Source organism: Haliaeetus leucocephalus, unplaced genomic scaffold (genome assembly GCF_000737465.1).
Source record: "Haliaeetus leucocephalus isolate CR32 unplaced genomic scaffold, Haliaeetus_leucocephalus-4.0 Scaffold605, whole genome shotgun sequence".
Classification (NCBI taxonomy): Eukaryota; Metazoa; Chordata; class Aves; order Accipitriformes; family Accipitridae; genus Haliaeetus; species Haliaeetus leucocephalus.
In genome coordinates this window covers 4,737,963-4,752,628 of record NW_010973041.1, presented here as the reverse complement: position 1 = coordinate 4,752,628, position 14,666 = coordinate 4,737,963, and the positions used below count along the sequence as shown (strand labels likewise).

The following is a 14,666-nucleotide window of genomic DNA, read 5'->3' as shown; positions in this document are numbered from 1 at the left end:
TAGAGACAAGGCGATTTTTCTAATTGCCCCATTACTGACCAAATTATTTGTAAGGAAGACAGACACAAGAGAGTTGGTGACATGAAAGAAAGAAGAAAAAATAAGTACTGAAGCTCTCTGAACATGGATGCATCCTTCTACCTAGAAAAGTCCTCTGCTAGAGAAGCATTCATGCATGAAACACTTGGTTGCATGGAACAGCCTAGGTGTCCTGAGGCATCCCCCAGTTCAGTGTTGGGAGACTGGCTAGTGAGACCTGTCACATAAGACTAGAGATTACTCTAGATAGGACAATTATCAAGTAAGACTGGGGAGCAATAGGTCACCTATTTTCCTGCTGGCTGCTGTGGTCTAAAGGTTTCACTTGAAGTCCACTTCCACAGTAAATACAGCTCATCTCCCCCATTTGAATGGGGAACCTGACCTCACTTGTTCTTTCAGCAACTGCTGCCATTCTCAGTTGCATACACACCTCTCTACTTTGTTGTCAATTTACAGATCATATATTCTGATTATGAAGCACAATACTTTTTCTAGATTCGAATGAAGTGTTCGCACTCTGAAAGCTGGTGGTGTCTCCTCACTATTGTCTGTCTACTGACAGACAGTTTTAACAGCTTGACTGCTAGTGATCACCCATCCAAGGCAGCAATTTATGCCTCAACTGAACTGAGGGCAGCACCTGTAAATAGTAATGAACAGTTAAAGGCAAGTGCAGGATAGCATAACAAAGGTTTTACTCTCCCTAGATAATATATACACAATTACCATCTCTTAATAGTTTGTTCTCAAATAATTTTTACTGTGCCTTCTGAGTCTCCTGTTTCTCTGGGAAATCCAGAGCTTATTTCCAAACAGTAATTCAACTACAGTGGAACATAAGAAAAACTGAAAGGCGTTCCAGACTAAATTATCTACCCCCCCCCAAGCCTGTTTTCTTCTTTCCAACAAACCTGCATTGAGATTCTACTGTTATGTTAAGGAATTACATAAACAGCTGAACCAGGCCATTTAGCCCAACCACACCAGGCTAGCAATTAAGATGTTTTACAGCCTCTCCTCAGAACCTCCCTGGGAAGTGGCTTCCCTGACAACCCCTCTTGCAAGAAAAAGTATACTTGCCAACATTCATCTCCTTCCTTTTTCTCTCTGGAAACAGCTACAACAGCCACAGGCAGTAGCTTGTCTTCTAAAGCTTTAATATACCTGCCACATAACAGCTAAATTCCTCCATGCTGCACTTCCAAAAAGGACAGAAGAGACAAGAGCTTCCTTGAAGGCCAAGTTAAAGAGATCCTCTCCCTTTGACTACTATACCCATAAACCTGGAAAACCAGTGAAAGTAAATAAAAAGTGGGACTACAACATGCAACAAGAGCAAACTTCTGTAACTAGACCGATATGCAGTAATGTCTCTGTGCAGCTGCTCCCTCCTGCAGTGGCCAAAGGATGATAGTCTATTTTATAACAGAGTGCAGAATTGCTGTAAAATGCTTCTGTTATGTTTTCAACCTACAAGCTACCACTCAGTTTCAGAAGGAACATCCCCTAAAGCCTGTAGGCACCTCAGAACCAAGAAGAAATATTGCTTCAGACACAAATGCCAAAGGCAGCATCTTCAACAGCTCTTACTCATGCTACTGGGCTGTATGCATAGTAAGAGAGAGTTCAGTCATCTCAACTACGTAGTCCTGTTAACAAGAGTTTGCCTGAAAGTGCTCAAGTGTCATTTACAATCTGTTACACCCAACAATAAAGGCTTGAAAGGTAGACAAGTATGAGCTTTAACTTAATAGATGTTACCTTTCAAAAGCTACTTCTGAAATACGGTGAGAGCTGTATCACATAGGAAAAGCTCCTGTGAGGTTACAAACGTACAGTGAATTCGTGCTGCATTTTCAGTAGTCTTGCAACATCTTATCACTCCTGAAGAACACATATTGTTTTCTGCATAACATCCTGATTATAGAGAGCAGCTGATTAGTATGGTAGTTTTATTTCATGACTGATTAAAGCATCTTGGTAATTTACTAGGTCTTCTCTGAATGTTTTGGGGCAGCAACACCAAGTTTGATGCCAGAAACTTCTGGCCAACAACAAGCCTACTTACCTTCCGCTCTTGAACTCTCCTGCTGTCTAGCTGTCTACTGAATCTGTGTCCTCACGATTCTCCTCTCTAAATAGCTACTGCTGAAGATCATTTTCCTACAAACATGATTGTGAGAAGCCTGCCTTCCCAGACAAAATTCAGAGCCAATACTGTAGAACTATCTTTGCTTGAGCACACAGCTGGTATTTTTTTTCAGCACTGCTCCGCTAGTATACAATGGTATTATTACCAGATGACTAGCAGATGCTGAAAAACCAGCAACTTCAGTATAGAAGACTTTCTATTGATGCATTTCTTCCCGGGGTCAACTACTTGCATTACTTCAGCACGGTCTCCCTACTTGCATGAACCAGAGCACTCGCCTTTTAATCATGCAGCAAGAGGCCTTTGGAAGCTTGGCACACCCACCACACGAGGGAGTCCTTGGCTGCTTCTTTCCTGCCAGAGCACTCGAACACCCAGTGCAAGGGCTTGAGCAAGCTACCTTTTGGAAGTAATGTTGATAAATGACCACAGTACCCAGCTAATCCTGCACCTTGTCTGGAATTCTTAAAACATTCCTGTAAGGTCTGCAGACCAAACAGAATAGACAAATCAACAGTTTCAGGTAATTGCTTTTTCCACAAAAAAAAATAATTAGAGCCAAACCAAATACTATAATCAGTTGAGCTCTCAAAGCCTTTTCAGTATGTACTCAACATCTTAAAAGGTAAGACTGAATGCATTACATGAAACAAATTGGTTCATTTTAAGGAGCAAGCACAGCTAGGTTCGTAGGTTCCACCTCCTCTCCTCCACTTACTGATCTCCATAACAGGTAAAAGTAATATAAGAAAAGTAGCCCCACTAGTTGAGTGCTATCAATGCTAATTCTTAGAAGAAAAAGAACCCCAAACTATCATTCAATTTCAAATTATCATCCTGATACACATATTACATAGAGGAAGAAACCCCAGAACACCACTTAGATGTGGTTAATAATCCATCTGAAAACTAATACACACCACTAAGCTATAAAACTAGTTTCATGGTCTAGTACAAAAATTTACCACAAGCACACACTAATCATACTCTGGAAAATTAAAGAGCTGAGTAGCAAATAACACATATTCACACATTTACCTTCCACAGAGGGCAATCAAAAAATGTAAAGATAAGCAGGCATTTAAAAAAATAGGATTTTTCTACAATACAGTCATTTGATTTCAGTATAGTGACATTTCAGGCTATTTCAACTTCTGTAAAAAAGATCTTATTGCAAAGTAATGAATTAAAGGAATATAATCAGCAAGAACTATAATATCACACAGAAGAAATGCTAAAAAAGCCTATCTTCCAGAAAAATTACATGCTATTTGCATCAATATATGACAGTGAAGAACATACTTCTGAGGTAAGTAATAAAGCCTCGGAACTGAAACTCAGTGTCTGCAAGTCTACAGAAAAAAATGCAAGAATCCTAGCAGACTGAGGACCTTAATTTTTTCTAATTTAACTTCAGCTATGTATGCTGCCTTCAGTGCTTTACTGCTTGAAGACCTGTGGGCCAGTCCTTGATAAGAGAATAGTCCATTTTCTAGTGAATATTAATATATTTTCTGCCACCAGCTGCACAATTGTTCATTTTACAAACACTATTTTCAATAAACTAAGCAAAACTTTGTTTAAAGACATAAATTTCTGTCTCTGTGTATGAAGTTAATTGGTAAAGATCCACTAAAGTACTGTAAGAACAAGTCAAGCTTCATATCTTTGTGAACAGGGCCAAGACAAGTTCACAGTTACTTGATGTTAGGCTTTATTCTGCCTTTCATCACTCCTGAAGTTGCACACACTGGTGCAATAATGCTGTTAAAAGAAATGTATGTAGGCTTGTAATGTTGTCATGTACAAAGGCTCTCATTTGAATTCACCTCATGGACCTGTGTAATTTTTCACAAGTCTCCTAAAGTTTCATAGGGGAGATGTGTTCCCTGACCAGCACACAAAAGCAGAAGTGGCACTGCATAAAAGACACAGCATTAAGATCAACCTAAAAACTATACGTAGTCCCAGCCTGTGATGTCCTGAAGGCAAGCCAGTGTGGCCATGGGAAAGATCAACAGCACTTCTGGCCTGTAGTCCCATTTCAGGATCATGAAAAGTTTGATAGTTCCAGATATAAGAATAAGAAAACCTCACTCAAACTTTTGTTTGTCTCGATTTGCAATTCAACACATTGGAATGCTCCACAATAAGCTGCAGTGATCCCCTTGAGAGACAGTGCCCGCAGAGCACTGGTGTGCCAACACAGGGGGATCATTCAGCTGGTACCAGCTCTTTTTCAAAAAAGTTAATGCATCTTCCCAAATCACCACTGTCAACTGTGTCTAATTTAGGCCAACAAGATTACCACAGTATTATTTTGACACTGAATAAGGCTAGAAGCACATACCCAGACATGCAGTTCACTTAACTGTAGAATGTACCTGTAACTACCTACATAGCTATGGTCTCTCTAACAAGGGCTAAAGGAATAAAAACAGAATACCATCAGTGTTGCTTTCTTCCAATTTACTTTTAACATAAATCGTTAAAGTGTCACATTCTTTTGAAGTTTGTATTGAGGCTTGAACTGCATTTTAAAAGCAGCTTCAGCAAAATGAGGAAAACTGCGTGAGCCACTAAGCAATCCCCAATTAATTGCAGTTTGCTCATAGTTCCAGTAGATGGATTCTATTTACTGAACACTCATAACTCACACCACTGAGCTAGCAAGCTAGGCAGCTTGCGAGAAAACACCTGTAAACCATGATGACTACTAGACTCCAATACATGATACTTTCATGCCTCTTTCTGCCAACCCCAGTTTCTCAGTTATTGCTCTGAATCTGGAAAAATGGAAGTTGAAGACTGAATGAAAAGGATCAAACACTGATCAAAGTATTTGACAGTTTATCTTGCCAAACAGTAAGTTTATGTCTGTAATTAAACAGCTATTAACAGAGCTGGAAGTTATCCTAAAAATAAGAATTTTTCAGAAAGAGAAACTGAAGTTTCATCTCAGCCAAATTCAACTGTACCCTTTTACTAATGTAATGCCATCCTCTTGCCTTACATCTTGCATGGTTCTTCTCATGTGGAACATCATCATCTGCTACTTCATCAACACAAGCTTATTGATGTCAAATACAAAAATAAGGGTGCAGCTCTGCTTTTTCCCCACAGCAGGCAAGAGAAAGTCAAGGGTAGGGGGTATTGTGGATGCTAATGTTTACATGAACCTGATTAAAGATGTTCATTAAGTCAGAAGAGACTTTAACAGGGTTACTAACAGACACACCATGTCCAAATAGGAAATCTCAACCCCCAAAACCACAGTTGGAAGCAGACTGCGTGGGAAGGTGTATGCTTTTGCACAAGCAAAAGTAACAGGATATTTGCTTATGGACACTACAGCAGGTTGAACACCGATAGTCTTGACTGTTATGGCTTCTCATGTTCAAACATAACTAGTGATAACCATGAACTGCTTGAAATAATGACTGACTTAAGGACCATGTTTTTTTACAAATAAGCTTGCCATATTACAGGTAGAAGCTCCTTACTATGCCAAGGTGAAAGTATACCACAGAATTTGCTAAATCAGTTACTTTTTTGAATGTTGGATTTACCCTGCAATTCTTACCACTACTAGTAGTAACATGTTCTATGCAGCTGAGGAGTTTTTTCTTTTGCAGTTGTTTTATTCCTTGTCAAGAATACAGCCAGCAGCATTAAATATTCTGCCCTATTGTACCACCTAGTCACCTTAAATAAGCAGGTGGATAAAGCATCCTGTTCTACTGCTGGGGTGTTTAGAAGCATGCAGTAATCTGTGCATCCAAGTAAAAAACTAGCGTAACTTGAACATAAATGCTTTTCCAAAACTTCCCATTAACACATACTATTGTTGGAGGGGGGTTTTGGTTTTTTCGGACTATCTGGTACTTAATATCAGAGTTTTGAAAGACATCCTGAAATGTTCTGTGATCAAAAGGTTGAAAACTATTTTTACCCCTAAGGCACATTTTGCAAAAATTAACTTACAGTATTGGTTTCAGTCATGTGGGGTTTTTTCTGGTCTTTACTGATGACTGAAAAACAGTTAACAAAGTGATAAATTGTTGTCAAAAGACAAACCCTTTCCCTAGAGTTAAGTGTTAACTGTCAAGTCAAAAGTATGTCCTTGAAAGCATGTCAAAGGGGAGTATCCTTCTTTCGGTTTTAATAGCTGTGATTACCAAACAAGAACTACTAATCTGCAATACTGAGTAGTAGAAAACAAGCCATTTCTCACTGTAATTGTCAAATACACACAAGAAAAGGATATGCTGAGAAAAGCTGCCATTTTCATTACTTGCAACTGAAATATGTCTCCATAAAGTAATTCTTATAGGAACACAGCAAAACTTTTCCGGAAGCAAGATTTTTTTTATTCATAATCAATGCATCTTGCTATAGATGCAAGAGTTCACAACCATTGTGCAGCAACATTAGGCTTCAAATGCCTTTCAAAAAGGGCTGTGGCTTAACCTGCATGAAGCCATAGGTACCAGAAAGACCAGGAGAAAAAAAGCAACTTATCTTCCATAGCTCCAGAAACTCAGAACACAGAAAAGAGTTCAGATTACGAGTCTCGTTCTGTTTTAGTCAGTTCTACCAAATGTCTCAAATAAGAAAAAGTAAAAAGCAAAGTACCTGAAACAACTGGTCAACAGTGTGGAAAGCTTGAAGATAACATGGCTGTGCCTTTGATAACTCTGGGTGTTGACAGATTTACAAGAATTGTTAAAGGAATCATAAAATGAAATGTAGGATCTGAGCTGGTTTTGTGTCAGTTATTTTCCCTTTACATATAGATTAAAGTATTAAGTCACTAAAACCAGAGGCTTGCAGATTTTTCTTCTGTTGCCTTCTACAACTTTCTGCCTACTTCTACTCACACTTGGCATACTCCAGGAAGACAAAAACGTCCATAGAGAATAGGATAATAAATCCTTTTCTGCAGTTATGCACAAAACCCCATGTCAGCCTGGCAAATTTGTATTGTAAGAACTGCCAGTTGAACTGTACCATGACAAAAGAAAAGAAAATGTAGAAATAAAGTGCTCTCATATAGCAAGATAAGTATAAATACAGGAAGCTAAAGAAAGTTCCTCACACATATTTAAGGTCTTGCTTCCATAATACAATATACTAGCTGCTTCAACACATAATGGACCAACCAGTTAGGACCATGCGCAGCTTGGTCTTACTACTTACCACTCTGTTTGTGGTGGCTAAGAGAAGTACCCACTTTCTGTGGTGACACCCAGGTCCTTATAATCCACCTGACATCCTTGGAGTGAAAGGGCTTCAGGGTGTGCAGGTCAGTAACACTACTACCCAAACTGAGGTAGACCGCAGTGAACCACACCTTGATTATTATAAATACTTTGCACTAATCTCACAGCACAGTTACCCTGAAAGGCAGTGATGACTATAAAAACTTCAGATTACTCGAGGTCTTGACACACACTAGTTTCCACTAGAATTAACACTTATTCAAACAGCTAGCCTAGAATCACTAGGACATAACAGCAATATATACCTACAAGCACCTATGAAAGAGTAAGCAGTGATAAGATGTACAAACAGGCAGCCTGGGAACTCCCAAGTGGAAGTAGAGAGCACCACCTCTGCTAAAAGCACACAAGATACCCCAAATCACTAGAGGACCAGCACTAATTTGCAAGACCCAATGCTTTCACAGGCATGTTGTAAGTTACTGCAGTCACTGACAACAGTGAATTTTAATTTGTCTGCAGAAAAGCAAAAGAGCAAAGAAGCAAAGGAGAGAATCGCATTAATCCCCATCAAAAAGCACAGTGCTTGCTGAAAAGCAGTGATTTAATGAAGATGATGTTCTGATTCACTACATTCAGAGAGGTCCCCAAGCATATTTAGCTTATAAAGAGTTCCAGTTTTAAAACATCAAGTCCTTGCTTATGCTGTATATTAAGATCAGCTCCTTAATTCAGGTTTAATATATGGATGAATAAACTGTTCAACCATTTTAAAAATAGCTTGTTTCCACAGTGTCAGTAACAACTGACTAACTAGGCAACCTAACTGAATCCCTGAAACAGACAATGCAGGTTTAGTCAAACAGGTTTTTTTGTACCTTTTTATTTGTAAAAACAAATCCTATAGACTTCTGAAAGGTCAAAACAGTGTCACACCTGCAAAAGAGTGAAAAGCAAGTGGAAGTGCAAAGACAATCAAGTGCTATCTTGAGTAACATAAGATGAAACAAGTTTCTTCACCTCCACCTGTGTGCATGACTCACTTTCAGGAGACATGCAACATGCAGTAAATTATGCAGTTTACTATGAAAAAGCACAGTAAATGCCACTAAGTCCTTCCCAAAAACATTAAATAGCAATATGCAGAATCAGAGAAGAATAACTACAGGATACAATATTAACAGGCATAAGCCAAGTCTCCATTAGTAGTGCTCTAGATCCACACATAACAACTCCTTCAGGATTATTCCTGCAGTCCAGACAATAGTACTCCAACCACCAGCTAAGTAGACCAACACTCTGCTGCTGCACTTTCTTCCAACAAGCACACAAAGTTCAAAATTACTTTGTTACCTTTGTGCTATTACACACTGAGTCCCTAGGCCATACCAGAGACTCCGTTTTAACAGCTGCAGAGTCCAAAATATGGACTATCTTGAAAACTTAAAAGCTGATGTTAAGAACATCCCTCCTTTTCACACCCACCCCCAGAAAATCTATGCTTCAAGGTCTTAAGCAAGTTGCTCCAGAGAAGAGATCAGTCACCGTATATAAATATAAACGTGCCTCCAATCCTATTGGGTTTTTACTCTTGATTTCACCTTTTAGTCAAGTTCTGCACAAAGCATCCTGCTGGCAAGATACAGTTTGCCAGGCAACACCTTTTGTCCACATCCCTGCCAAAATCAGAAATTGTCAGGCTGCCGACCTCATTCCTTATCTCAGCACACCACAAAGCAGCAGCTAGCAAGAACTCCTGCCTCTCACAGACTCAGCGCACCACAAAAAAGCAGCCAGCTTCAGCTAGCTCCTCCTTTACCTGCCAAATTACTCGACTCTCCCACCCTAAGTGCACACAAAACCTTGCAGAAACATCTGATGGATTAGAGTGGTATAGGACTGAAAACATCAAGCACATTAGGAGGAAAGACTGAGAAGGGAAAAAGAGCTGGGGAGTTTCACAAAAGTAGCTAACCTCTTCTGGAAACTGGCAAAGTTATAGTGGTCTGTTCATTCATGTGGTCCTCATTCCCTTCCACTCAATGTAAAAAGCATTACTGAAACTGCTAGAACAGCCCTTTAGAAAGAGGGCTTCAAACCACTCACATGAAATTAGTAAGTGAGCTCCGGGGTGCCTCCCTTCCCTCCAATACGGTTTCCAGAGGCAGGGAGGCCCTCAAGCAAAACTCATCTCAATCCTAAAGTGTGCAGACAGATTCAAGGAACTGGGGCACTGCTATAATGCAGTCTTAAATGCACTCCAGTGTTGCAGGTGTGACTGCAGACTGAATATTAAATATAATGGGATGGGAGTCAATTTGCTTCAAATCCATAGGATGCTCTGACAAGTATTTGGGTCAAGATGGCAGCAGCCATCCTTGATGCCTCTGAATTTTAACACATGGTATTGGTGACCCAATACATAGCAGGCTTCTTCATGCCTTAGAATTTGCTAGTGGATCACATCAGTGGGGTGTGGTCTGGAACTCTGACACTGCCTGCTAATATGGACACATAGGTTAGAATTTCTTGTTTTCTTACTCAAAAAATATTTCACTGGTGAGAAATGGTTCACCTGCATATTTAATTTCATTCACCAATTCAGATACTACCAGATTTCTTAGTGTTGCTATACTGGAGCTGTCTCATCTGCTTGGCAAACAGCTCTCAATTCCAGCATGTCATAATTGAAGAAGTTTCACCTCACGAAGACAGAGGATGCATCCAATACCAAGATGGACCAATCTGAATTAGACAGTCAAAGGCAGACCAAAGCTTTGCCCCTTATCAATTCTCATTTGCAGTTTAGCCTGTATGAAAGTGTATTTCAACTTCTACACTTCCCTAAACTTCTCATCAAGTATCTAGTACTCATGACATTTCATTTAAGATGAAAACACTTACTGTTTTAACACAGGAATTAAATGAATATAATTCTGAAATTCATGCCAGATGTCTTCCTTCACAGAAACCTGGTAACAATCCCTGTTCTAAATTGTAGAAAGAGAAGGAAAATTTGCTTTTCAAGAACTCTAGGAAACCTGAAAGTGAGCAAGAACAGGACTAGAACTAGAGCATTCTCTCCCCAGCATCCGCAAACACAAGGTAATCTTGCTCCAGGCTACTGAAATCAGAAGTACTGCTCCCAATGCAGTTATAAGGTCAGACATCACATTCTCAATCTCATTTAAACTAAAACCTTTTGGAACAAGACTGATGCAATGTTTTTGCTGGCAGCTGTATGTATGCCTCAAAGCTGAGGAGCTGCTCTCTGATAAAGTAGAAACACCAACTCTATCTCCAATAGTTCCAACCCTGGACTTCTCACCTAAGAATGTAATTTAAATTCAGGATCCTTCTTAAGCATCGCTTTATGCTAGACAGAAGACATCACACCTTCAAACCAGAGGTTGGCAACTAAGTCCTGCTCCATTCTATTCCCAGGCAATGAGTCTTTTGACATGAAGTAGCAGCAATGTAAGCTTCTGGCATATAAAACATCTAAACCAGCATGTAAGGATGTGGGCAATTTGCACATCCATCATTGACCTTGGGGCTCACTTCCCTGTGCCTGCAGCAGCCTCCTAGTTGGGAGAAGCATGTAATCCTTAGGCAACTTTAATAAGGAATGCTAAGTATATGAACTCAGATATCCAAGACAGAGATAAACACTTCGAATAGCCATCCCACTAACTGATCAAGTACCAGTTATATCTTTCCACTCCCACAACAAAAGGTCAGGAAACAGCTATATAAAGGACCTTTTGTTTCAAAGCAAAGAAGTCCTTACCTATAGAGAAGACAGGCTTGTTTTCTACATCAACCAGCCTTCAGCTGAAGACAGCAAGGTGTGGCACCAGCCCAGTCTAGTTTCTTTGGCATCCCCAAGCACACTCAGCATTCTTAAGAGTGAAGAGCAGAGATTGCTTTGAGGTTTGGTCAGCTCAGGAGTGAAAGCAGCAGTTTCAGTAGCCAAGGCTACCATGCTGAAGCAGGGTACTGTACAGATTTAACTATTCAACTACCTAATGTCTTAACAGCAAGCCACCTACTACAGGAAGAAGTGCTGGTCATTCAGATCCAAAGGGGAGGCAAAGCAACCTTCATTCAACAGCACAGAAGTCACCCAAAGACCGTAAGAAGGAAGCCAAAGGATCATTGCTGGGCTTTAAGCAGCCTTTTAGCTTGACTTATTTTGGGCCACTCAATGGTCCCTACACCTCAGGGAGGGTAAGTTGTCAGCAATCACAAACTGAAGTGAGCAACAGCCATGAAGGAAAGCATGGCCCAGTGAATTCACAGAGACAGAGGTATACATTCTGGCAGTCACCTTTTAAAAGTCATACTCTTCATGCAGGGTTCCCTTGTTTTGGGGGAATTTGCTTCAAATTAACAAACTTTATGTAGAATAGTCAGTAGAAAAGATCAAGATTTAAAAAAATCCCATTCTTGCAGTCTCAGAAGTACAGCATCACCTCTCTAGGCCTGAGTATGGCCATTTCTCTTTCTCTTTAGTTTCTTCTTGCAAGGTACCTGAAGTCAAGCACAAAATTGACAGATGCTGTATAGAGCTGAACTGCAGGAAGCCTAAGCAGGGCTTGAGAATCCAACTTGAGACTAGGCACACAGAAGTGTAGTTTTACAACGAAACTATTGAGTGACCAATGCCAAAAACATCCCTTGATATGTAACAGCTTATTCTCACTTTGTGCACAAATAAAAAACTTGTCAGATATGGTCACAAATGCTGTCTCCAGCATGCAGAGAATGATGACAAAAAGCATCCTCAAAAAAGATCGTGATTATTCAGTGTCATATCAGTATTTTCACTAATTGTGTATTAGCAGAATGCAGGTATGAGCACTGGCAACTGAAGTTTTTTGTGTTATTCAAAAAAAGGTACAAGGCTCTGGCTAAAGCCAGTCTTACTGCAGCAGACTAGATGATCAAATTCAGGAGTTACTCTGCTCACCCTCAGCAGGTACAGATGTAGATGAACCAAACACTTGGGAAATATTCCCCTTAGCATCTTTTTGCTGCCAGATTCTTGTTTAAGTATCACCCTTGTACTGATGACACAGTAGTGTCTGCATCAATGTGGGAAAAGGTGGCATAACTTCTTCATGCCATGCTAGAGGAGCCAATATGTCATCAGAACAAGAGAAGAAATCATGTGCTGCATGCCAAAGACAAGTCCTGGGGTTGGTGCCAAACTGCCTGAAGGTTTTTAGGCCTTGTCCTCCACTGTTCATGTACACAGCTGGGGAACATATCTCTCCAGCATACCCAAGCCATCAACACAAATGTGTAATAGGGGCTGAAGCCACACACAATCTGCATCAACTAAAGCTTTTATCTTCCCACTGTTGCTGCTCAGGGAACACCAAGTCAAAGTTTTTATTTAGCATGAGAAAAATCTCCATGTTCTGCCACTACCTTTCAGTAATAGGAAAGTATTGGCTTCCAACCCTTAACCGAAAGTATAGGGAACATGCAGCCTCAAAGAGTTGTAGCTTGAAACACACAAAAGCTAACTAGCACATTCAGAAGTTGCACCCAAAAACATAAGTTAAAGATGTGTTCTTGAAAGCCAGACATTTGAGGACTTTGCAAAAAAAGCCATGAAATAAAAGTACCAAAGTCAACATTTCAGAACAAAACTAATGAAATGTTGACATAAGCGGTACATCAATGTTTTCTGAGAGCTTAAAGTTGAAACATGGAGTTGACAAACTGAACCTTGCCAACTATCCTTTCATTCTTGTTTTAAAGTGCAGGCATCCATCTGGTAGTTCTTTCAAAGTTAAGCAACTGGTCTACATACATGCAACCTGTGCACCAGCTGTTGCTGAAATAAAGTACTGATAGAATACATCACAGCGCAGTTCATACTTGCACTCTCAGACAGCGCATATTGATACAACTGTGCATTCCAAAGAAACTGCTCAAGTGCTGCAATGCAAAAGCAGCTTTACCTACAAGGTAAGGTAGTCTGCCTTTTTCCCAAGGTACAAGTTTAATTACCTGCATTCCTGAAAAAAGAAGTTTTGCATCAGCTAGGGCTAATGAAGTCATGACTCCAATGGAGTTGAATAGAACTCAAGTAAACCTTGTATAAATATCTGTTTTTCCACATCTGAATCTTCTTTCAAAAGACTCCAAAGCTCAGAATATTTAAATGCCTGGATGAAATGCAAATATGAACACTTAGTTTTGGGGTATAGAATCTATATAACAATGAACTTAAGTTCCTTCTGACTAGCAGTATCAGCATTGGTTTCTTCTGCCTTCTATTCCATGGTTTAAGAGAATTGCAAAACACCATCTGACAGCTCACTGCTTGGAATATGAAAAGATGCAGAAAATCCCCAAACCAACATACCTGTTATTTTGTCCCTGACAAGCTTGCAGGATTCAATCTCACCAATGCTGCCAAAGAGACTCTTCAGTTCCTCTTGGGTCATGTTCTGTGGAAGGTAGTTGACGATTAAATTGGTCTTGCTGTCTTCTGTGTTCCCAGAATCAACTGGTGATGAGCAATTGTTTATGGTGGTTGAACCATGGGCTGTGTTATTGCAAGGTGGTCCATTAGACAGTTGTGTTTCCATGGCAGCAATTACCTGCTGAAAAACACAGAAAACAAGAACCATCAAAGTTCCTATTTCACCATCTATTAGGAGAGTCTAGACAAGAATCTACAAGACCTGTCAATATGCAGAAATGGTATTGCCAGGGCCATACACTGCCTCTATATGCAAAAAAAACCCCACCAATACAGAAGGATTTTAACTGTTAGTCAAGGCAATACTTTAAAAAACTTACAGGCAAATTAAGTTGTCACTAAAATCTTCTAGGACCTCTCTCAATGAAGTCAACGCTCAAAAGCTTAGTTTCCATTCTCCCCAATTCCCTTGATTTAAGCCTTTCTAGTATAGACATTAACAAGCAGAATTGGCCTCTTGCAAGGGGAATCAGTTCTATAAACTTACAACTGATAACTGAAATGATATGAAATGTACCTTTTAAAGTGATAGTGTGTGATTATTTTCAAAAAGATGTGGGTGTTAACTGTATCCTGAGCCTATTTCTCATAAGCAATAGCAGAAGCAAGATTAGTGATTTAAGGAGATACTCAGAGATACATGAATGTGCTGGAATGGAAAACAAATTCTTCCTTGATAACCTCTAGGTCAACCTTCTGTCACTCCAGGTTGGATGTAGGTTTCTAAATGCTTTTATTTGATTAAACT

At 39.8% G+C, this 14,666-nt stretch overlaps 1 protein-coding gene across 4 annotated transcripts in view; it reads right to left on the bottom strand.

The window, feature by feature from the left end:
- Positions 1-14,666, bottom strand: part of ELAVL2 (ELAV like neuron-specific RNA binding protein 2) — a 48,893-nt gene that overhangs the window by 28,458 nt on the left and 5,769 nt on the right. For 3 of the 4 annotated variants that reach the window (XM_010578133.1, XM_010578130.1, XM_010578132.1), the window contains exon 2: positions 13,799-14,039. In XM_010578133.1, coding sequence (XP_010576435.1) covers positions 13,799-14,039 — 241 coding nt within the window. The remainder of the gene's footprint in view (positions 1-13,798; positions 14,040-14,666) is intronic. The other variant, XM_010578134.1, reaches the window with a different exon arrangement.